A 26095-nucleotide genomic window follows, 5' to 3' on the forward strand; every position below is an offset into this window, starting at 1 on the left:
TACGTTCAGGTTCGGGAGGCCCATCTTCAAACATACGACCATGGCAGATGGGTGAGGGACAACATGGTTGGCTCAGGTGGTGGAGAAATGGCACAATGAGCTAGTTGGTCATTGCAAGGGGCTGCAGTGACTGTTGGCTACTGGCTGCCAACTGAGGACCATCTTGGAAAAAAAAATCTCCTAGGGATATCCCCCACAAAATGGTGGGTAATAGGGCCTTCAACCCTTAAAGAGAGAAACGTTTTTTCCATGTAAGTAATTCTTCATAAAATTTGATTAAAAAAAGGTGAAAAGTTTCAAGGTCATAGGCCAAAATGTTAAAACCCCATTTCACTTAGTCCTAGCCATAGGATAGGTGGTCATTTCTGTTAGCCAATTTGGAGGATATTTTCTAGGTAATTTTCTGAATTTGTTTCATTAGCTAGCATGAAGGGAGTTGTTACTCCAAGTCCTTATTATGTGCAAATGTTATTCTAGTCGATTAGAAGATAATTGGCTTTGTTCCTTGTGTTCAAACTCAAGTATATTCCACTTGTGTTGAAGACTCTTTGAATTTCATATGTTCTATCGAAGCATGTTGAGATCCTAGCCTCTGATTATCTTACCTGATACTCTTGTTAAAAGACATACCATCAAAATACAAACAAGGGAGTGGGACACAAATCGAGTGAAGAACAATCACCCATGGCAAACGATAGAATTGCTAGAGTTACAATTTAGTAAAGATGTCAATTTGCACCACCTGAGAACAAGAAGCCACCATGGTTTGTAACTTTGTCTATAGATATATGCCTAGAGAAGCCGCTAGAATTGCTTGGGATTATATGCCTTAGCAAGATGCCACCAAGGAGCCAAGAAAGGAAGAGGTCAAATGGATTGTGCGAAATACATCAACCAGTAGAGGAAATCACCTTTTCCCCGAGTTATGTGGTGGCAAGCAGGGAAGGTGTTAATTTTAGGTATGTTCTATGCTAAGAGCAAATTTACTTCAATTTTTCATATTAGCTCAATATATTCCAGATTAGCAATCACATTTAGCATAATAGTAAAATTCAGATAGAACATAAACATAAGTCGTAGAAAACAAGCCAAGACAAGAGGACACAAAATGTGGCGCCAGCCAGGGACAAACCCCAATGTGGGGAAACCCTTGATCAATTCTTCTTAGGTTCTTCAATAGTTCCGCAGAGAGAGAGATAGTACATATACATCAGAAGTCAACATTTTGACTTGACAAAATAAGAGCAGAGATCTTCACTAAGAAGATAAAACATGAGGTAGTTGATCTGAACTCAGGTGAAGGCTTCCTGCTTCAACTAATTCTCCAAGGTGATTCCATCATAGTGAGTGTTGCACCCATCACTATACTGCACCCATCACTAAGTTGTTATCATCACTGTGTTGCTCCCATCACTGAGCTGCACTTCATTACACTATGCTGCACTCACCATACTGCATACAATCATCAATGTGCTGCACCCATCATGCTGCACTTCATTACACTATGCTGCACCATGTTGCACCATTCATGCTGCACTATTCATGATCACTATGCTGCACCCAACAGTGTGCTGCATTAACCATGCTACGTCCAACAGTATGTTGCACTAACCATGCTGCATCCAACAGTGTGTAGCATTCATTGTCACCATGCTGCACCCAACAGTCAATGCATTCATTGTCCATGCTGCATCCATCCAAGCTGCACCCAACACTGTGCTGAATGGTTGATCTAAACAAACTCCAAACAATCCTAAGACAGCAGCCCCAAGGTAGTCTTAGCTATGGTGCTATGGCCTGCGGCCTAGCACATAGCAACGCTGAAGAGAGTGACTTCAAAACATCACCAATGCATGTGATACTATTTCCTCTCATTGCACACAAACCATGAAGGAGCACAGATACACATATGTATATATACCGAGACCTGTTGTGATATCACTGATATACATATTAATATAGCAAGGAGGCAGATCCATATACTGTGAGATAAAGCTCTATACACAGAAACGCTGAGATTGATATCATAGAAATTGTGACTACGTCATTCATATTAATACAGTGCCTCTTTTCTGCTCCGTCCATCTGAAGACTATCTTGACTACGTCTTTAATTTACAGGTGTGCCGAGAATGATACAAGCACATACCTCCTTGCGTCCTTCTACCATGAGACTAACCTGTGGTGCGGATCTGGGTCTTCCTCTTGCTGCGTTTGAGAGTCTCTTGTAACAGTGAGTAGACCTCTCCTTAGAACTGCATATGGGTGCCTTTATTCATGCCTGCGTTAAGCCTTCTTCTATGACTGTGATAGGGCTATCTCCATGATAGCGTTTAGGTTCACTTCTATGACAGCGTTAGGGCCTGTCTTTAGTCCTCCTTTATACAGTCATTAGCCCTCCTATTCTCTGCGGCTAGGGCATAATATGACCCTCCTAACTCTGCGTCTAGATGACTGCGTTTAGGACATATAATGGCAGCGTCTTAGGGTCTGCGTTTAGGGCACATGGATTGTGCTATGAAAGCCTCCTTTATGACTGCGTTAAGGTCATCTCCTATGACAGCGTTAGGCTTCTCCATGACAGCGTAGAGCCTTCTCCATGACAGCATTAAGTTTCTCCACTTGGGGCAGCGTATCATCTTAAGATCTCTCCTCCCACCAAAACCCAAAGACAAGTGGAGAGGAAGAGATCACAAGAGGTGTGTGTCAAATGACTTGCAAGCCACCTCTTTTTATAGTAAAATGTTGAGGATAGATGGGGGCAATTTGGTTGCTGGCCAACCTTGACGAATTGTCCCATAACACAAATAAATCCATATCTCCATGAATACATGTCGGAATCGGATGATCTTTAGATCAATCCTACACCTCTCGACGAGTGGAATCCAAGAAAAATATCAGCTACCATAAATAAGTAGACTCACATGGAGTTTGGCCCTAGTTGCCAATTTTAACAGAAGGAAATCACCCTCTGAAGAACAGGCATGTTATATATTTTTTTGGAAGAAGGAATTTGCTTTTCCATAATGTTTACTTTAATAACTTCAATATTATTGTATGTTAAATTCATTTCCAAAAAAAAAGGCATATTATTGTATGTTAAATTCATTTCCAAAAAAAAAGGCATACCATTGGAGTGGTTAAGTCACTGTTTTTTATTAAAACAAAACTATTGTAACTCTGGTCAGTTGTACAATTCCTAAGTAATCCTACTGATCTAAGCTTGCAAAGATTTTTTGATGAAAAAAATCAAAACGTACTGCTGTTGATCAGAATGTTGATGTCTTATAGCACTCTGCCACATGTAACAGAAACTAAAACCTCCGAAGAAACCAGGGACAATTTGAAAAAAAAAAAATTTATAAGTGGTGATGATGGCAGGTAAATGTGTATAAGAACTCAGTTTTACAGCCTGGAAACATTGAGGGGTGATTCAAACATGAGTTTCCTTGCAAAGATCAGACTTAGAGGATCAGCTAACTGCAGTTGATGGAGGTGTCAGAGTAACCATCAAAGGTTGCCTTCATTTAATCAGATGTTTATCACTGGATTGACCAGTGCTAGCAAACTACAAATGATCAGGTTTGAAGCACTGAGTAGGATATTATTACATCATGAATAACAGTCCTATGGTAGAGAAGATCAGCCGACTTAGATAGCATTTGCAGCAAAATAGAGAAGCAAGTTCAATAAGAACAAAGCCTGGGTTGTCAAATGAGCAGCAGAAATATAAGCTCAACTCCCAAAACAAGAGCCTAAGAGAAACATTCCAAATAAAAAGTCAACTGCTTCTATTGTGGTAAGTCTGGCCATATTGCTTGTGTGTGCAGAAAGAAATAACATGATCAGAAGGAAGGACAACATAGAGAAAATTTTGCACGAGTGAATTGTACTCTTGATGAGAACTTTCTATTCATGGTAACTGATAAAATAGTTCCATTAGAGGAATGGTACTTTGATTCTTGTGCTTCTAGTGTCTAAATAGTAAATACACAACATATTAGCATGAATGGTTTCACACTCAATGAAAATGAGGGTCAAGGGGACGATGCCCATGAACAAATTCCATGATGTTTTGTATCTAATGAAGCTGAAAAAGAGCCTACTCTATCTAAGCCAAATAATTAGGCAAATCTTGAAAGTTGAATTTGATAATGACAGCCAGAATCAGAGATACAAGGCACCAGAACAGAATTGTCACTGAAGGTATACAAGAGGGAGGAATATACAGAATTATGGCTCTACTACTCAATCCTGTTCAGCTGAAGATAACTCTATCAGTAAGTTGTGGCATCAAAGACTTGGGCACACTAATGTCCAGTGACTTGTCACTCTGAAAAATATGAACTTAGCATTCAGCCTTCCTCAAGTCAGAGAAGATCATGGAGCCTTCCTCAAGTCAGAGAAGATCTCGGATCCTTCCTCAAGTCTGAGCAGAATGCAGAATTTGTGAAGCTTGTGAAATGGGCAAACAGCATAAAGATACCTTTACAAAAGATTCAGCATGGAGAGTAATATAACCATTGGAGTTAGTCCATTCTGACATTTGTGAGGCACTGAAGGCACCTCCAGCGAATGGTTCGAGTTACAATCTCACCCTTACTGATGATTTATCTTTAAAAAATGGGTATATTCCTTAAATAAAACAGAGAAGTTTACCTTATCCAAGACATTCTCAGAATCTCAACCATGGTTGAAAAGCAGAGTGGACAAACTAAGCTCTAACAATGGTGAACAGAACAAATCAGTTGATTTCATGAATTTTTGCAGCACTCAGAATCAAAAGCCATTTCACGGTTCCTTATACTCAGCAAAATGGGGTAGATGAAAGGAAGAACCTTACCATTGTGGCAATGACAAATTGTATGATGGAGGAGGCAAATCTGAAAAATGAACTCTGGGCAGAAGTTGAACATACAGCTGTATAACCTAAATAGATGCCCCACAAAAGCTTAAAAAGAACTCTGTACCTACTACCAGCAGAGGCTTGGAGTGGCAAAAGGCCAAATATTGGTCACTTGAAGATGTTTGGCAGTGTAGCCTATGTTCATGTACCACATGAAGAGAGATGCAAGTAAAGACATTAAAAGCAAAAGGTGCACATTCTGATTGGTTATAGTGAGGCTTCTAAGGCATGTAGACTGTTGGAGTCAGAGACAACCACTGTTATTATCAGCAGATATGTAGTGTTTGATGGACTCAAAAACATACATCTGAATCATGTGACCTTCCACGGCTTGTTACTCAAAAGAAGCAACTCAAACATTGAAAGCAGCCATAGTCTTGAGATGTCTGCACCTCTTCCATCCCGTAGCAGCAGCAATACATGTCAAACAGTTGGTGAAGCAAGTGGCAACTGACTCAGGAACAGAAAGGCCGCTGATGAATTGCCCACTTGGCTAATCAATACAACACAAGATGTCAAGATTGTGAAATAATATCACATGGAAAAAAGAGAGCATCAAAATACAGGATCAAGATAAAAGAGGAGGAAGGTTAAATTAAGAAATGGGTTAAAATAAATTCAACATAAGGAGTTAAAAGAAGAAAAGAAGAATTATATTGTAACAGTATAACAATAACCTTTGAATCCAAGATAGTAATAAAATGATGATAAAGATGAAAAGTTCTGAGGAAAAAAGGGATGGGTAAAAGAATGTTATAAAATTAGGATATAGGAAATGTCTAAGATGATAAGGTTAGAAGCCAATAAACAAAGAAAGAGAGAAAATTAATCTAAACACCTCATATGCTTTGACCAGATTAAAATTATTGCATTAGCACCCTTTCAGATCTCCCATATCATTCAAGAAGCGTTAGAAGTTGAAAAACACCCCAATAATTTTAACCAGAAGATGGGTACAAATTGAGTCAATCCTAGAAAGCTATGATCCATCATCTCTCTCAATAGGCCTTGTTACAACAGAATCTAGTACCTAGCGCAAAACCTCACTAAACAACCCAGACAATGTGCAACACTTGGGAATGTCACCAATGTCACCTCAATAACTACTCCCCTCATTTAAGTGACGGGCACAATCTAACACAATGTAGGCCTCCCTGGTGGGGCTTACAGATCAAGTAACCCAAGCGACTTAAGCTAAGTGCTCCCTAAGAATGCTACAATGAAAATCCACTGAATACAGGTATAACAAGTTAGAGTTTGAGGTGGATGAAAGGGTAATTTCCAGATTTAGGTCCAAGGTAGCTATGGCTCGATCTAAAGGCTATGGTTGACCTATAGAAGCTCAATCAAAAGGCTATGGTTGACCCATAAAGCCTCAAATAGGTTTCCCAAACACACCAAACAAGGAAATACTTGAACCTATCATAAAACAAGGTTTTAGATAGGCAAATTGCAACAATACAATAGTTTATGACAGCAGCAAGTCTAACCCATAAAATTTGAATAAACAATGCAAAATGAAGGCTAAAATTTAAATTAAGAAGTAAACTAGGAATTAAGTTACAACTTTTTGATGTTTAGTATGGCATATAAAAACAAATAAAACCTTGACGCCAGCCCTAAAAAATGATTGAAAATGCATGTAAAATAACAATTTAAATTATCCAACAAATTTTTCAACAATGTCTAACCCTAGGACATGGATCAATAAGTCATTAGATCCTGAAAATATTAGATTTTGCTATAAATTAACCCTAATCCACCACAATTCAAAGAGAAAAAACGTTTTTATTGAAAAAGGTGAATGCCACAAGAGATGGATAGTGCCTTCTCTATCTACGGTATATGAAGTCTAGGAATCAAACAATTATAGGGTTCCCTAGGAGTGATACAAAATCCAAACAAGCTAGGGAAGATAAACTAACTTAACCTAGGGTTTGAGTTCAAGGCTCTCAAATTTTCAAAGTGATTAAGGGAAAAAGAAAACTATCTCTATTCCTCACATATTGCAAGAAAGGTTTAGTTTAACAAGGACAATGAAGTAAATACCAAATAAACTAACTTAGCACATGAACATTCATCCAATAAAACATAATACCAAGATGAAACAAATAAACTAACTTACTCCACCATGCATCATCCAAGATCCACCATAAGCATCCATAAAAAGAGATCACATCACATCACAATTCTACCCAAGAAAAGTCACTCAACCAAGACTCCATAGTACATAAGATAGAAGAAGAATGATCTCAAGTTTTGTCCATGAATCCAAGAGGTGAATCGATCCCTATATTTATAAGGGCAACCAATCAATTCAACCTCTAATTTAGGCTAAAATCCCCTAAAAACACATATTCCTTGATACAAAGTTGATAGGTCATCAAGCCAACCCCCAAAGATAACCTCTATAATGAAATTACATTAAAAATAGACTCAATTAGCCCACATGTGTGAGAAAAATCACCTCCAAAGAGTGATGTCATCTTCATCAATCATGTATCTTCATGAAAAAGTGTAATTGATGACTCAAGGGGTTTGCCTCATACCATAAGTCATGCCTCATCTAAAAGTGGTGCCTTGTTACCAAAAAAAGCCCTCTCAAGCCCAATGTCATCCTCCAAAAGCCATCAGCATCAAATGCAAGATGGGGAATGACATCATCATGGTAGCAAGTGCAAAATCCCCTCCAAAAGGATCCAAAGTCATCATCATCATCAATAGAAGAGCAACATCCGTCAAGAAGGTACAAGGCCAGCCTAGGGGAATCCTATCATCTCAAGGGTACACCAAGGCCCAAGGCAAAATCCTAGCCTGGAAAGTCAGCATCCAAGGTCTTGACAATGGTGGAGGGTCTCATCATTTGTGCCAAGTCCTCATCAAGGTTAACACTCCTTAAAGGTGCCCCAACATCCTCCAACAAGTGCTTTGCATCATCATCATCAAATGTGATTGTCATTGGACGCCCCTTGTGAAGTGTTGGAAAAGCATCACATCATCCCTCAAGGGATCCTAACTACACCAGGGAGAACCATCTAGCACATAAAAATTAAATTATAATAAAATGGTTTAAATGAACAATAATAAATTTTTGGTCAAAAAAATCAAGAATTTTCTCTCCCCTTAATCTTGTCCCTTCTTTATATAATTCAATGTTCCACCGAGTTTCTAGGGTGGAAGTATAGGAGCGAGGATACGCACAAGGGGGGCATATATAAGTAGCCCCAAAATTTGAGCAAATTTCAGGGAAATGAGAGCACGTCAAAGTCATAAAAATTATTAAATTATTAAAAAAGTAATATATAAAAATAAATAAAATAAAATCCCAACAATATGTCAATAACTAAATAGTAAATCTTAGCCCCAAGGGATAGCTCAATTGGTTGAGTTCTCGTTGCTAAGTACCTTGTCAATTGGGAGGTCACAAGGTCAAATCTCCTCGACGCCCTTGGGGTTAGGCCCGACCAGATAAGCCGACGGGTAGATCCCTTCGGGTGGATCTGCCCAGATTATTACCCGTGGATGTAGCAGCCACTCAGTGACCATGAACCACAGTGGTTCAAAAAAAAAAAAACTAAATAGTAAATCTTAATAATTATGAAATGTAGATCTAAATTGAAATTCATCATTTCGTATTAGACTATTATGAATTCTCATTTCTGCAATGTACATCTCAAAGTAAATTTGAATCCATCATTTGACATTATGCAATGTTCTATCTAAATTCATCATTTGGCATTATGCAAGGTACATCTAAATTAAATTCATCATTGACAATTGAAATTATGGAATGAACATCTAAAAGTAAATTCATCATATGAAAATGACATTGTGTTGAAGTCTAAAACAGTTGTTAACTTTTAGATAACATGCTCTTCACTTAGGTCAATTACTTCAATACCCACTCAAATCGAGCCTTGAACTTCTCGATGTTGCCATCTGTAGCATGCCTTATCTTGCAGAGTCATTGGGAAGTAACAACTAATTTACCTTCAGGCCTCAGCACTGCCTCCCAAACATCGTTCTTCATAATAGAAGAATACTCCTCCTGGCTCCATAATGGCCTCTCTCCATACCTGTTGGCTCGCTGCCTCCTCATAACTAGAAGGCTCAGAGTCAACAATACTTGGTACCAATGCCATGTAACTACAGAACCGCTCAGGTGGTTTACTCTCTCTAACCTGTCTCTTTGGCCCAACAACTGATGTGGCCTCGCGCAAAGTATCTTGAAGCCACTTGGGCTTCCTCTTCCCTGAGCATACTTCGCCCACTGGAGTGAAAGAATCCTCATCATCATCATAAGCCCGAACTCCTGAAGGCCTACCAACTGACCTCATGCTTGAATCTGTGCCTGTAGATGCTGAAATATTGTGCAAACTGTCCATGAGTGGACTACCCTGTGAACTACCCTGCATGTTGCCCGAAGAACCACCCACCTGACTCTAAGAGCCACTGCTCACTGATGGACCTGACAATGTAATCGATGTACCTCCTAATCCCTGACCACTGGATCCCTGTGACTGACTCAGCTGCTCTTGAGGGTCTGGTGACTCTGGATACTCTAACTCCCGTGACCTCCTGAAAGCTCTCTCCTCCTCGAGCTTCACATCGCCCCTGACAACCACTTTCCTCTGTGCAAGAATATAAATCTGATAAGCTTTCGAGCTCTCGCTATAACCCACAAAGATGCCCTTGTCTGCAGTGGGCTCTAGCTTGGTCCTATTCTCCTTGGGGACATAGGAATATGTAAGGTACCCAAAGATACGAAAGTGCCCAACATTAGGCTTCTTCCCAGGAAAAGCCTCCACGGGAGTCACATTCCCCAAGGCACGCTGTGGACTCCTGTTTTGCAAGTACACAGCAGTGTTGCAAGCCATTGCCCACAAAAATAGAGGTAACCCCTCATCATGAAGCATGGCTTTGGCAACCCCTATAATGGATCTGTTCTTCCTCTTAGCAACCCCATTCTGCTGGGGATTGTAAGGAACTGTGAACTCCCTCCTAATGCCTGCCTCAGCACAAAAATCAACAAACTCACCAAGGGTATACTCCCCTCCAATGTCCGACCTGAGGACCTTGATCTTCCTACCTGTCTGGGTCTCCACAAGAGCTTTGAACTCTTGAAGACCTCACTCTTCATCTTCAAGAAATAAATCCAAGTCTTCCTGGAGTGGTCATCAATGAATAAAACATAATACTCACAGCCACTCAAGGATACATGAGACATCCGACCACTCACATCGGTATGAATCAAGTCAAGGATCCCAGTCACTCTACTGTCACTGTTGGGAAAAGGGGATCTGGCAAACTTCCCCATAGCACATCCTCTGCATACATCAAGGTGATTAGAACTGAAATCTGGCACACCGGTGATGATCTCCCGCAATGTACTCAAGGCCCCATGATACATGTGCCCCATCCTGCAGTGCCAAATCTCACACAACTCTGAACTGCTAGATCTGTTGTCGGTCCTGTCTCGGGTGCTACTACTCAATGCCATCAACGGTTGGAATGAGAACTTGTACACCTTGTCATGGCGCACACCAATCTCTCTAGCTAAGGAAGCTGGAGTTCCCCTAGGATATATAAGCACCTGCCCTCTCCTGAACAACACATCATACCCTCTATCCTCAAGTGCTGAGACGGATATCAGGGTCTTCTTCATTCCAGGTACATATAGAACATATGACACTTTCAAGTGAGGTTTGGGTCCCTTACCAAATGTCAATGTTCCCACACCGACTTCTCTAACAATGCTGTCATCACCGAGTACTACCTCCATATCAGTATCACCCTCTAAAAGCTCTGAGAAGTACTCTCTGACTCCCATCATGTGAAGCGCCATTGTCAACGTACCAAATGCTAGAAGATGTTCAACTAGTAGCGGGAAATGCACACTCCCTCTGAACCTATATGGCAGGTGATCCTGCACTAGTGGCCTCACAAGCTATGAACCCAAACTCCCAATGAAAGCTCTCTGAGAAGCTCGTTATCTCTACAGAAGCTGCCATGGGTTTGTCTTTCCCTTTCTTGTTCTTCTTCTCTGGACACACAACAACATAATGTCCCAACTTTTGACAATTCCAACATTTGTCTTGTGAATAGTCCTTCTCCTTGTTCTGCTCCTCGCCTTTACCTTTGCCTTTGCCTCCACTATTGGAAGCTTGCCTCTTTGTCATCCTCCTCCACCTGTTTGGTTGCCCCGAGATGGTTCTTTCTGATCCCATTCTGAATGCAATCATCCCACAACCTCTCCCAATCAGGAAGGTTTTCCCGTGCAACAATGTCATCCACAAAATTCTCCCAAGCCTTGAGAAGACCATTCAAAGCAATCCTCACCAACTCATTGGGTGCATTGATCTCACCTACGGCTACCAACTCATCTCTTACTGAAGTGATCTTTGTGAGGTATGTTGTAGCACTGTCATTCTTAGCCATTTTAATGGCCTTTAGTTTCTCCTTTAGGACCATTTTTCTGTTTTCATTTGAACTCTGGTAAAGACTGGTCAAGGTTGTCCACATCTTATGTGCATAAGTCTTTCCTCTCACATGAGGAATGACATGATCTTTGATTCCTTCCAAAATCAATCTTTTTGCCTTAGCATTCTTTTTGTTAAACTCTGCCAACTGTACAGAGTCAGCAGGTACTACTACTAGGCTCTGTGTAGTATTTACCATAATGCCCCAGACTTCTGCTTCCTCAAATATGCTTTGGATTCTCTCCTTCGATGCACTGTAGTTGTTATGCCCATCCAACCTGTCTTGAACTCTCAAACCCAAAGACATGTTTCACTGTCTTACCAAACTAAAATTTTCAAGTCTGTGGTAAAGGTTTATGTTTTCTATGTAAAAATCAACTTGCTGTAATTTTCACTTTGTTGTCCCAAACTACACTTTTCAGCCAACTAAGCTCCGATACCATGAAGAATTTTCAACCCCCACTCCGGTTATCAGTTTTCCTTATCACTCCATGCATTTAGTTTTAAATCCAAGAATGATAAAAATTCTAAAATTCGGAAATGACAATATTTTTTGAAAACACAAATTTAAAGATTTCACAACTGTTAAAATTGCAGAAATAAAACACAGCAAAATTATGACAGCCACACACAGAAAATAACACAGTGATTTTTGGTCAATGTGACCCTGGAAAAACCCCCTATAACTCTTGGGGAAAACGAGTTTGAGAGCTCTTCTTTATTTCTGAAAATGCTTTTACAAAGAAACTGAAATACACAGTAAAAATTTCAGCAACCAAAAATTACAACTTATTTCGATTTTCGTGCTTGAACTCCGCCTCAAAAATCGTGCTAATCAACAAACAACCAAAACGGAAATTTTTCCAGCAATAAAACAACATTAAATGTCGTACGACCAGCCTCGAAAAACATGCCTAGAAATTGTTGTATGGATCATACAGATTTCAATAGTATGGATGCCTCGAAGTTCGTGCCCAAATCTGCCTCAAAATTCGTGCCCTTGTTGCTATCACTCTTCCTCGATTTCTATGTTGTCCCTCTTCCTCGATTTTTGTGCCTTTCTCCTGCTGTACGATTTTGCCTTGGGATGCATGCCAATAAATGTTGTTGTCCAGATTTGCTGAAATGTATTCTTACTACTCTCCTTCACTTCCTCACTACTCAGAAATTTTCTCCTTGCTCTCTCTTCTTTTTCTCTCAAATGCTCATGAAAGAATGAATTGATCTTTTCCTCTTCTCTTCTCCTTTTATTCTCTAAATGACTTTTTGGGTTACCCTAAGATCTAATAGTTGAGATTCATTTAGATCTAGGGATGAGAATAAATGTGCATTTAATTCTCGCTTTCTATTTTTTAACTCACCCACTTAAACAAAGACCTACTTAGCCTTTTATTTCCATAGTCACTCTTTCACTTTTTAATTTTTCATTGACTTTAATAAAGTCACCTTTAAATTAGAATGTAACTTTACCACTTATAAAGTCACCTTTAAATTAGAATGTAACTTTACCACTTATAAAGTCACATTAGGAGAAAAGTACAAATACATTTGGACACCTTTCCCTAGGCCAAAGATCAAAGCCTTAGGTTACCACTTGTCCTCTAGTACCCAAATTTTAACAATAAATGAATGTATCGACCAAAGAATGGGTGAGAGGTATCTAAGGCCAACTATATGTGGATCATTGTAGGGACTGCTGGTTGGAAAACTGCATCATGGGAGAAAAATTTCCTCCTAAGGTTACCCATGCATATGGATCAATATCAAGCCTTTTCCTCTGATTAATTCAATCTCTTTCTTTCTTTATTGGATTCTTTATTAGACTTTTCCTAATCTTAACTAATTAGTCTTATTTCATAACATACTTTTCCCCATCCCTTTTGTCCTCAAAACTTTTCATCGTTATTACCATTTTATTACTCTCTTGGATTCCAAGGTTATTGCAATAATATTACAAAATAATTCTTCTTTTCATCTTTTAACTCACTTTGTTGAATTTATTTGAACCTATTTCTTAATTTAATCTTCCTCCTCTACTTTATTGTATTCCTTGTTCTTTGAATATGGTCATTTATTTCCTATGTTTTTTACTTCAAGTCAACTTTTAGATCCTTTTCTTGCTTTTATTTTTAAATGTCACTAAACTTTAATTTCCTTTGTAACTATCATTTTTAATATTCATTTCATCTTCATCATTTTCTTTACTCCTCAAATTTCTAATTCTTTGAACATTTTTATTATGTTTCTTTTTTTACTTGAGGTCAACCCCTTTTGGCCTAATCTCACTTTAATTTACCTTTCATCTTTTCTCAATTTCCTTCAAATTACAATCATTTCAAAACAAAAAAAAATTCTTTTGATTGCAAACCTTTATCCATATTTTCATATTTAATTTTCTCACATGTTAGGTAAGGCCTTTTACTTTATTGCCCTTTAATCTCAATGGCTATAATCAAGAACATAGATTCCTTAATTAATTTTTTTGGATAATTTAATCTTAATTCACAAGAGTTATTTATTAATTTATTTCTTTTACTAATGGCTATCCAATAGGTTTTCTCCTTTATAGTTTATCATCAACACTTGCTCTATCATTACTACAACTTTATTTGTCACTAATGATGGGTACATCTACTTGAAACAGTGGATGTTTTAAAAACTTAACATAATTTACTTCTAAAAATCTCAAGCAACGCAATTTTTTAAAATTTTCTTAAAAGAGCTTTACATTTCTATTAATATGTTTAAAATATTACTTAAAAATCTTTCCCTGAATTTCAATTCTTTTTGGAATAAAAAGAGTCATAAGGCTGAGACAAGACAACCTGAGAATGGTGAAGGAAGCGAGGGTTTCACAGGTTTGCAGCTATTTTCTCCTCGTTGTTGTGAGGCAAGGCCCTACCACTAGTCCAGTTCTTGATACATGGCAAGGCATTTACTCTATGAAGTATCATGTTTGCGAAGACCGCACCCCTCTCCCACCGCTGATCGCAAAGGAACGACTTCTAATTCAAGGCAAAGACTATAAGATCGCCGAGGAATTTTGTCGAAACATCGAGTCCCACAAATACTTGTCTACATACGTTGAGGGGACCAGAGAATGTCAATCTACGGAGCTCATGGAGAAGCATATTTTTGTAGAGTACTTGGATTGCCGAAGCCCGATGTTTTAGTTGCGGCCACCTTCTTTCCCATCATCGCAACACCAGATCATGAGGAACCCAAATCCGTAGTAGCTACAAAACAACAGGATGTGACGAATCAGACGATAAGTTTCCAAATGACTCAAGCAACGATTTTTATTCCCACAGAGCACCATAGTGCTCTCACTAGGTGCAAATCTAGTCGATCTAGACCAGAGATCGTGGGAGATCCCCATTAGGCGATCTTAAGCACGATAAATGCATCGATCACAACATGGCACAACGGATCTCATGATTTTCAACAGAGAAGGAATTCCAACATCAACACTCATGCCAGATCTAAAGTTTTTACTCCAAATTCAGACTCTAATCCCCCAACTACGGCATTACCAGATCAATGCAGGGGCTCTGCAAATCGATCTGTTCTTTTTTCTCTACATCAATTCTGGGATCTCAGTCCTGGGGAAGCAATATGCACACAACGTCCTAGGAATGCAAATTGTTCACAGCAGTGGGAGTTGCATTGCCTTAGGGATGCACATAGCATTTGCCTGTGGGAGCCACGAGACAGAGTAGACAATGTCCTCGATCCTCAGCAAGCAACAAAGGTTGGCCGAGAACGTTATCCAACAGTGAACAATTCAAAGCTGGATCTTGAAGATCCCATGTCAGATCCACCTGAAGGAGCGTCGATCCATCTCTTTATCAGATCACTTGAAGGGAAATTTGTTTGTTTAAAGATCGGGTGTTGGGAGGGGATAAAAACTCTCAAACAAATGATTCAAGAAAAGATGGGTATACCAGCTAGTCTTCAACTCCTGATTTATGCAAGGAAAGTATTGCAAGAGGAATACAAGCTACAGGATTATAACATTGGACGCGACTCAACCATCTTCCTTAATACAAGACTTCTAGGAGGATGTCCTAGGACAAGCTCTAAAGGACCAGCTACTTTCAAAGATGCAGTCAAAGGGAAGATGGAGCCTCAAAAACAATCAGATTAACAACCCACTACTCTCGGTCCCTACATTGTGGAGTAGATGACCCAGGTGCCAGCTTTGACAATTACTTTGCCTGAGGTAAATGAGATCCATGATGAATTTCTTTCTAGAGCTGTGATATGCAGATTCAATGGGTTCTGGCCCAAATCAGAAGCCCTACAACAATGGATTTTTTCCACATGGATAAAAAACTGTGACATCCATTTATGCTCAAAAGGTTTCTTCATTGTCAAGTTCGACATGGTAAAAGATAAGGAATATGCTTTACATGAGGGACCATGGTTTTAGGGTAATGCGGGTCTCTTCATGACTCCACAGTTTCTAGAATTCGATGCAAATACCATGGTGGTTTCCAAAATGCCAATGTGGATAAGAATACATAACCTACCTTTGCATTTTTGGCACCATAACGTACTAGCAGGCATTGGGAATGCCCTTGGGAATTTTTAAAAGTAGATGCAGATCGCCTCACTAAGGATATCTTCACCTTTGCCAGAATTTGTGTGGAGGTAGGCCTTAGTAAAGGATTACCATACTGCATTTTGTTATATCACAACAATCAGCAGTGGTCCCAGCTCCTTAACTATGAGAATACAGCGTTCAAATGCCGTACATGTCTTCAAGCTAGTCATCTTCAAAGTCCGTGCCCACAAAAAAAAAAAAGAGAGACAACCACAAAGGCCAAAAGGGTGGCAGTTTTCTGACACACACACAGCTGAAACAGAAGAAGAAGAAACCACAGAAAATACCACAAACAACAAAGCTCAGAATTCCCAAGACACCACACAGAAGAACATGTCAGAACTCAACTCAACAATAGTTCCAATACCTACTAAACAACAACAGCAGATTGTGATGACTACCTCCGACAAAGAAGCAATTGGTACCAAACAAACTCATACACCAAATGGCTCGGACTCAAACAAAGAAATCTTGTCAAATATAAACGAGTCTCAAAAGACCATTGTATCATCCACACCCAACTCTAGTGGTTGGCGAAAAGTGGAAAAAAAAGGTAAGAAAGAGTAGAATAGGGTAACTCTCTGATGAGTTTCTTATTGATCTTGGTCAACAAGATCCGTTATTATGCATATGCTTTGAGCATCTACTATATGTAATTTTGTTCATTTAATTCTAAATAAAATTGCGATTTTTCCTTGGAAAAAAAAAAGAGTCATAATATTTTGTTTGATTGCCAACCAAAGAAATTTTTTGGGGATGATATTTGTCATTTGGCTAATATTTCCAATCTTGGGAAAAATATTTATCAACTCAAAAGAATATCCACCAATACTTTTTATAGGACATAAACTATTACTTGAAAAAAAACCCAAAGTTTTCTTATCTAGAAACCTTATAAATTTTAGAATTAAATAGTACAATCAAAACTTTTGCCAAGATATTTGAAGAGTTGTAAAGATTCACCAAGGTTTACAATTACAAGAAAGATAGTATTCTTTAAAAGCTTCCATCTTTCCAACCTCAATTGGACTTGGGAAGAGACTAGCACCTCCACTCCAAGGCCATTAATGGTGCCTAATAATTATTTAAATTCAAGATTCTTTCAAAGGTGGCAAAGGTATCAATGGTAACTTGTCAAGTCAATGAAAGCAAGGTATTATTATTAACCCCACCAAGGTTCAAGTCTCTCCACTAACATGCTTGTGCTCATGTGTGTACCTATGTTTGCAAGAAATAGGTTGGCCATGTGCAAGGCCTAGGCAACTACTGGAATAGATACCCCTCCCCCCCAACTCGTAGCCTCTTAGCCCAAGGGTGATTTATGCAATGTGATAAGACATTTTGGCTTAGTTACACAGGAAACGCTCTCGACATGTAGGAAACCTGTTCCAACAGTTCCTACGTTCCCGTGAGATTTGGAACGAGAGCGAAACGTTTTGTTTTCCTGCGGTACGGCAACAGAAGCGAGGGGGCGTTTCTGGCACATGGAAGACTCTGGTCAAGGAACGTGGGAGCAATGTTTTCAGCGTTCCCAGTTGTGGGAAAGGCCACGCATTCCCTACTATAAAATTAGATAAAGTAGTTTTTAACATCCTCATAACACACTAACAAGAATTGGGCGCAATTTGTTGGACCACTGACATTTATCAGAATAGATGTCCAAGAAAGTCGAACATTTGCATTTTTAATGAAGGTAATTAGCTCCCAAGTTTGGCCCTAGTCTATGACTCGGCGAACGAAGAAAAAGTAGTTTAGGTAAAGGCCAGGACTCACTATCATGTCTGATCTAAAAACATAGGGGACATATATTTTTCTCCCAATTCTGATTTTTGGCAACGGTCACACTCATATCCCAATTTTTGGTAGCGTTCACACTCATATTCTGGTTTTTGTCAGTGTTCACACTCATATTCCGGTTTACGTCAGACATTCACTTTGTGGTAAATGCATGCACATTCGAACTCTCGCAATTTTGTCAACAAACAAAAAATACCTATTGTTAATCTGTTCATTAATGTGGCGATACATTCCCCGCAAAACATATATATAGTAGTAGTTGGTTAACGACGTCTATTGGTTTTAGAGCGACAATTATCCCAAAAGACAGAGAACGGCTGACGGAGGCGAGTAGACTGATTTTTTATTCACAGGAAAAGTTTTAAAGTTTTTTAGAATGGAGGCTTTTGGGAGTGGGGGTTTTGTATTTAAGACATGTTGTTCTTGGAATTTTGATTTGAGTTCGTTCAAAATTCCTCCTCTACTTCTTAGAGTCAACAAGTCACTCATTATGACTGGAAAAGGAGGAGAATTTATTTTAAAAGGGTGAAATGTTTGAATCCTCTAGTAATATAAAAAGATGAATACGCTTGGTAGTTGGGTTTGCACATTTCAGCAATAGACATGGTAGTTGGCTTGAAACTTTCATTGTAACTTTCTGCATTTTTCCAATCTTAAAATAGTGTTATTTTAATTTAAATGGAATCCCTTTTCAAGGTGAGACACTCGTATCGAATTATGCGAGTGATTAACCAAAATAGCAAGACAATATTTTAGTTCCTCGAATGGAAAATCCAAAAGGTTAAGGTCTCCTCTCGCAAGCCATTAGTCTTCGATTTAGCGTTGAATATCATTAATTAAAGGCATTATAAAACATGTTTCATTGAATCTTGAATGTTGTTCTAAACTAATTTTGATTACTTAATGAATATTATTAATATCTTTAATATTATTATATAAAAAATATAAGAATTTTAAATTATATAACTAAAAAAATAATTTTTATTATATAATGTTGTCGCTGCCAATCAGCCGTTTCTTGTAAATTTTGGGGAAATTTCTAGCCGTTCCAAACAACCGTACCCAAGTTCCCAACGTTCCCCCATTCTAGAAACTCGTGCAACATAGCATTTTGCTCAATTAAAGATCCAAAATAGAGCAATTGTCACTTATTTGCATTGATCGGAGGTGCTCAATAAAATCAAAAAAAGGTGGCAAAGGGCACCCCTGGTCATCTCCATTAATGGAGATCTTTCAAAAGGAGGGTTAGCACAATAAGCATTTGTTGATGATAGTTATACCAGCTAAACATATATAGAGAAGTTTATTTCCACCCACTTTTTGCAAGGATTTTTGACATTTGAGCAATTTGACTTTCTAGCACCAAAAAATCAAACCCAGTGTCTTAGCAAATAGGAAAGAAAAATAAGGGACATATGATTGGTGGTGATAACATACCTTAATTTATTCTGTGTACACTAGCAATGGAGGAAGCAGAAGGAACCTCCTCAGAAGTCATTCAGTCAGCAAAGGAGGAGGTCAAGGAGATGATATAAACCTCCCATGCTAAACGAAATTCAAAATCAAGAGTTACAAGGGTAGCAGAATATGCTACTCCTATAGGAAAGAGCTGTATAGAAAGTTAGTCAAATATAACGAAGCAACATCAAGCTCAATATTACAACTCAAACCGTTATTTGTCAGAGAGGAAAGTCGTTAGCAACCACAAGAAGAAGTCCACGAAGTATTGCAATCTAGAGGAGTAATAAATAGAGATTGAGAAAAATAAGGAAAAATTCATGTGGCCGAGTTCAACAGGACATGAGGGTAATTGGATCAAGGTTGGTCAAAATTGAGGAAGAGATTGCTCTTATATAGAAACGAGTTAATAGAAATGTTCATGAACGCAGATCTACAAGCCAGTATAAGAGGTATTATTCATATTTGGGAAAATATGGTCTTTACGACCCTGCTCTGTCCAGCTTTTGTGATATATGTAATATGGAGATATCTTTCTATCCCTACTCTGTCCATTTTTTTGTGATTTATGTAAATATGGGAACCCCAGTTACAAGGTTTGCAATTTGACAAAATTTTCTTTCTTCGAGCAAAAATTTTAAAAAAAATGACTCACCACTGTATTTTGAGCTTCTATGCCATATACTCGGGAGAGGCTGTCATGTATTTGATAAGCTTTAAAAATACAGTTGTTAATCAAAGCTCAAAGAATTTATTATTCTTTTATTTTATATACTTTTGAGGGGTTGTTCAAGAGACTCCTTCATCCTCACAAGTTACAGCTTGTTTAAGATTTGGGGAGGGTAACCTTCGTCAAAAACAAGTTGCAACACTGATGAATGCTATCTCTCTCCTGAAACGATGCCCTGCATTTGCTAGAGATCCTCACAGAATTTAGTAATGTCATGGTAACTATTTGCAATAAGTTTGCACCATAGTTACGAGTTACAAGAGGCATGTCAAATTTGCAAACTTAAAAATATGAGCACCTCCCACAAATTTGGCATGCTAGGTATGCAAATAATCGCATATCTGCCGTAGAATTCTACACATATTTGCAACAGCACTATTACAGGAAAAGGAATTCGTGTCGAACTTCCTCCTTAAAAAGGAAAAATCTAATTTTTCAACTGCCCTGGACTTTTAACAATAAGAAAATTAAATCGAACGCCATCAGTCTAAGCATACAGATAAGGGAAACACAACTCAATTAAATCTGAATAGAAACCGAGCATTTACCAATCCGAAGGGGCCAAAGAGTTTTTCAGGGCACAATTAATTGAAAAAAGGGGGGATTGATAAAATTAAGGCGAGGACAAAAGAGAAGAAAAAAAGGATGAAAGAAACAACGAACCTTTTGACGACATAGGAACAGGCCTTGTACAACTGTTGCCGGTCATCAGAAAGAATGTGATTATAGCAGAACATGCAGAGAGGCATGGGCTTGGACTTGCAGCCCTGAAAAGAACATTTTGCAGTCTCAATTCCATTTTCTGGTCTAGGAATACCCTGCTGTGCAGACCCAGGTGGTTCACTCCTCTCATCCACCCCCTCCATGTGTTGATCCCTTTCTTTCATGGCATCGTCTTCAACCTTCTCCTTCCACCCACTCTTCCCGCATTTCATATAATACTCCCTGTACTTAAACCTGAGCTCCTCCATAAGAGCCCAATAATGTCTCCTGTAAAGCTTCGCAAGCTGCTTCATTCTGCGAGACCTTCTCTTCACAACTTCCTCGACAGTCATGGCGTTCGCATTCTGTAACATCTCGTCTTCCTTCGCGCCGTCAATGCACATCTCAGAGGCCTCCAAGTCCATGTCCGAAGCGTCCTCCTGCCGGGCTTCCGTTTCGCTGCAGCTACAGCTCGCATCAGGTTGCGAATTCAAACCCTGAGGAGTTGCGGTGGCAGGGTTGTCGGCACTTCTTCTTGCGAATTCTAAAGGGGTGAACTTTGAGGGGAGCTGTGACAGTAGCTGCCTCTTGGGTGGCTTCTGCTTGCCTGTACTGCCCATAATAGGTGATATATTTATGTTTCCTGCCTGGGATTTTACTAGACTTATCGAGGCTTGTTTTGTACAGAGGAAGAAGAGGAGGTAGATACAATTCGACACCAAATAAAATAGACTTTTTATTCACACACAGGGGTTTTTCGAGGGTTTTCGGCGGATAAACTTTCGTGAGGTTTTAAGAGGGGTTTAGCAGCCATTTATCAGGGCTTGTTTTGTGGGGAGGAAGGAGTGGAGCTTTCATAGTCGCAGCATATCATGAGCATATGGATTGCTTTCTTGCACAGCCCACAGAGAAGCAGAGGGGAATGAAAGCAAAGATCTGAATTCAAAACGGAAATCGTCCTAGTTGGGGAACAACATATTCAAGAGGGGACTAAGGATTTGGGCATCTCATGGTTTGGCCATCTCACGGGTTTAATATTGGCGAGCACCCAAATATATATACCGTTTGTGTCGTTGAAAGATCCTGATCCTCCTTCGGGGATCCTGAACTTTCTTTCCTTAACAGGGTGTCAAATACCTGCACGAATGAATGAGGCCTTACTGCGCTTTTCCGAGTTCCCCTTATTTTTCCTTCCAACTTTATGTCGGATGCCGTCCATGTTCTTTCTAATTTATTAAAATATCAAAAAATTTAGGAGTTGTGAAAGGAGTAGTAATGGACCGGACGGACAAAAGTGGCCGTAATCGGGACCAAAAAAAAATTCAAAAAATAATTTATTATTATGTTAACTATAAAAGGATTTATACGGAAATAATGTAATTTTTATAATTGGGTTTTATTTTCATGGATTATGTTACTTGATTTCTATTTATTAAATTAAATGATTTAGATTTAAGGGTAATTATTTATAAATTATATAAAAAAAGAGATGTATTATATTATTACACTAGTTTATCTTAATTTAACATTGACATGAAGGCTCATTATTTTTAAAAATTATATAAAAAAGAGATGTATTATATTATTACACTAGTTTAGAGTTATCTTAACTTCACATCTACCAAGTATGTAGAGGTCAAATCTTTTGATGTGTAAATCTCTTTTAAATGAAGAGTTATCTTAACTTCATATCTACTTAGCAAAGCATGCAGAGATCAAATCTCTTGAAATATAAATTTCTTTTAAATGAAAAGAGATTTCATCGATCTTGACATTTGGTAGATTCGGAGTTAAAATTACTTCTTTATATTTTTCATTTATTTTTTACAAAAGAGTTAGGTTTTATGTTTGTTTTTAAACATTGTGAATTTGTAACTCTAATTGCTTCTAATTATTATTATAGTTTTGTGTTTCATGTGGTTAATTTGCAACCTTTGCTTACCTTCCATCATTATAAATTTGCAACTCTATTTGTTTCCAACTATTGTCATGGTCTATTACCATGGTTTTATTGTTTGCTTTCAAAAATTGTTAATTTGGAACCCTACTTCCCATTGTTATTAATTTACAAATTGAAAATTCTTTATAAGACATTATTAACAATTTAAGTGTTTTTAAAACAATATTTTTTTTAAAACAAGACTTATGGTTGAGCCAACCAGAAGTGATCCTTTAAAGTAAATATGTAGTTTATCCTTTAAAGTAAATATGCTTGGTACAATATTCCATAAATGTAGCAATCACCAATCTCAAGAACAAAGACACTGAACCACATAGAAAAGTAAACTTTATAAACAATAAAATACCATACAATATCAAGTTTGATGCTTATGAAAAGATAAAACTTTTAACTTTACTTTACATAAATTTATATACATTATAATAATAAAATGTTAAAATTAATAAATTTGATTACAAATATAATAAAAAGGTTAGTTTTAATTAAATTCATTTAACATAAAAGAAAAAGAATTTGTAAATTCTTTTTCTTTTTTATATAGGAGCTTAGTTTAGAAGTTCATGAAAATGGTCATTAGATTTTCAAAAGCTGGAAACTTAATTGGTTTCTTCCATGCACTTATCTTATGGTTTAGCTCATATACCCATTTTATTGTTTCACACTGTGATATTGGTTACTAGAAACAATTAAAATAGATAGAAAAAAAACATAAAACAAAAAAAAGGTATTGAAAGCAAAAGAGAAATGCCAAAACCATAACTTTCATCTGTCAGCGTACCTTTACCAATAATCGTTGGTTGAAGCCTAATCAATGCTACATAATGGATTTGGAATTTAGAGAATCCCATCTTATGGGTATTGCAAACTCAGAGTTGATCGGTAAGTTTCCCTATAGAAAACTTGATGCTACCACTTAGTTTTGCCAATAATAGCTGGAGCCTATTAAAAAAAACACGGCAAGATAACAAAAAACTTTTCTTTGTCTCAATTCCAAAGTCATCCATCGAAATATGAATGAAATGTTTGGTTGTTTTTATGTGTAGAATTGGAACTTTATGTTTTTAAATATGTTGCATTAGTGAAGAATACCATGGAAAAAAACATTCGGTTGTCAAAATCTGAAGTCAAAATATCTATATAATACTAAAATTGTGAACGGGAAATTGACTATTCTACCTCAATTTGACAATTTTACTTCAATTTTATTTTATTTTAAATTTGATTTATAACCCAGAATCAAAATGTTCAGCTGACACAAAAACTGATAAATTCATTATTTTATCTTCATTTTATTTATTTATATATTTATTTGTTTTATTTTATCTTTGAATTTAATTATATATATATATATAAAAGGTCGCTGGACTCAGTACTTACTTGATAAATAGAAATACAAACCCCGGGCTATTTCTCTCGCCGAGAGACGCGAAAACAACTGTACCAAGGGTCTTCACACTTCGCCTATTTCTCTCACTGAGAGATGCGAAAACAACCACACCAAGGGTCTTCACACTTCGCCTTATACTCTCCAAAGGTCTTTCGAGAAATACAGAACTGTCCTCAGACAGGCGGCCCAACAGGCTTCTATATTAAATCAAGCAACATGTACATACCATGTGAACAACATAATATGAGAGCACAACTCACAATGTCCTTCTCATAATAAAAACACTTATTTATAGACCAAAGAAGTCTCTTCGGATTCTAAATCCGGATTTCAAACCTAACCTAAGAATCTGAATGATTGAGGGTCTTGATGGGACTCGTACCTGAACAGTGTCTACTCAATCTTTCAAAAGAAAAGCAAAATATTCTTAGCACAACTTATTCACTGTGACTATTGTCACAGACGCATGGGTCCATATTACAATTACCACAAGTCATATCAGCATCTTCTACTTTTTTCTGTTCGAATGCCTTTAGTAGATATTCTATGTCGGTTTCTTTTGGCATGGGGTCAGCTTAGGAATCTTCGTACCAAGGTGGAGCTAAACTTTCTTGTTTATAGGCATCTTCGTACCAAGGTGGAGCTAAACTTTCCTGTTCATAAGCATCTTTGGTGGATGATTGTCCTTCTTCAACTTTTGCTTTATCTTTTCTTATCATATCAAATCTTTTTCTTTTGCTCAACAAATTTGCATGAGCTAGGTTGTCTACCTCAAAGCTTTGGATCCAACTTTTGTCGGCACTGAGATGCTTCATGTGATCTACTGGAAATTCCATTCCTGCTAAATCTTCAATTTCAACATATCTGTCTATAGACTGCCTTATCCATTGTATACAAGTCATATCAACTTCATCTTTTTGAACCCAATTATTATCGAAAAGTATATGACTGCAACTCCCAGATGTTAGCAGTAGGTAGATGAGACAAAGAGTATCATCACTCCAATTTCCTGAACATATTAATAATGTAATTAATGATTTAACATTAATTATTATTTTAACTGCTTTGTCTTCAATTATTTTATCTACTTCTCGGATAATGGCTTTTTATGGGTTAATGTCTTTTCAGGAAAAATTTTAAACGAGTCAAAAAATTCCTGAATTAACTTTTTATTGTTGATTAACTTGAAAGCCTTTGGTCTGGATTCTGATTCTGCGCATAGCTGATCAAAAGGATTTAAACTTAATTCTTCTGTTAATCCAACTGTTTCCCATGGTGTAGACTGTAATCTCAAATATTTCAGAGATCTTTCTATACACTGAGATATTATTTTGTTTGTCTTCTTTATACATCTACCTTCTTTGATAATCCAATCTGCATGTTCTTCTATTAGATTGAACATTGGAAATTTGTCATCTCCTTTATAATCTCCCCCCAACTTTGCTGAAAGGTTTGATGCAATTGATCCCATAGATTTGGGATTCTAAGAGAAAGTAGCCATCTGGCGATTTTGTTCTAAATGGGAATTTTATGTTCATCTAAAAATCTTGCAGAATTATAAATTCCTAAGCCAAAATCAACACATCCTACTAATTGATAGTAGTTAAGTGTTTTCAAAATATTTATCATATGTGGAGTCCAAGGAATGGACCACATGTTTGTCAGAGCTCGAAAAAGGATTTTGATCTTCATACCTTCACATGGATATATTTTACAGAGTTCTGCATTTATGCCCAGCTGCGGACCAATATTTTTGGTGTGATAACCTCTGATTTGATTTATCCATTCATTTCTTCTGAGCCTTAATCCTACCACTTTTTTAATTTCTATTGTGAGCTCTGGTAAATGATGTTCAAGCCTGTGAAGTCTTTTTGCCAATGTATATTGGCAGTCATCTTTGATGTCAACCCTAAACATCTTATTCATTTCTCTAGTTAGCACATCTGCTAACCAGTTGGAGTTCCCTGGTATCCATTGTATTTCAAAATCATATTGTTGAAACTAGATCTGCCAAGATAAGAGTCTTCCTCTAGCCATTTGTCGCCCGATTTTTGCATTTAAAAAATAATGA

General features: G+C 37.7%; 1 protein-coding gene across 2 annotated transcripts in view; it reads right to left on the reverse strand.

Annotated features, from left to right (window-relative positions):
* LOC149153855 (uncharacterized) overlaps window positions 1–21899 on the reverse strand; it is a 79318-nt gene extending 57419 nt beyond the window's left edge. Inside the window, exons 1-2 of one of the 2 annotated variants that reach the window (XM_089438159.1) lie at window positions 20639–21899; window positions 5298–5398 (exon numbers count right to left, since the gene is read on the reverse strand). In XM_089438159.1, the coding sequence (XP_089294285.1) occupies window positions 5329–5398; window positions 20639–21297 (729 nt within the window). In that variant the 5' untranslated portion in view covers window positions 21298–21899 and the 3' untranslated portion in view covers window positions 5298–5328. The remainder of the gene's footprint in view (window positions 1–5297; window positions 5399–20638) is intronic. The other variant, XM_089438158.1, reaches the window with a different exon arrangement.
* Between the last annotated feature and the right edge of the window lie 4196 nt (window positions 21900–26095).

This window comes from Pinus tabuliformis, chromosome 9, assembly GCF_031772625.1.
Source record: "Pinus tabuliformis cultivar Carrire ecotype Pingquan chromosome 9, CPIR1, whole genome shotgun sequence".
Taxonomy (NCBI): domain Eukaryota; kingdom Viridiplantae; phylum Streptophyta; class Pinopsida; order Pinales; family Pinaceae; genus Pinus; species Pinus tabuliformis.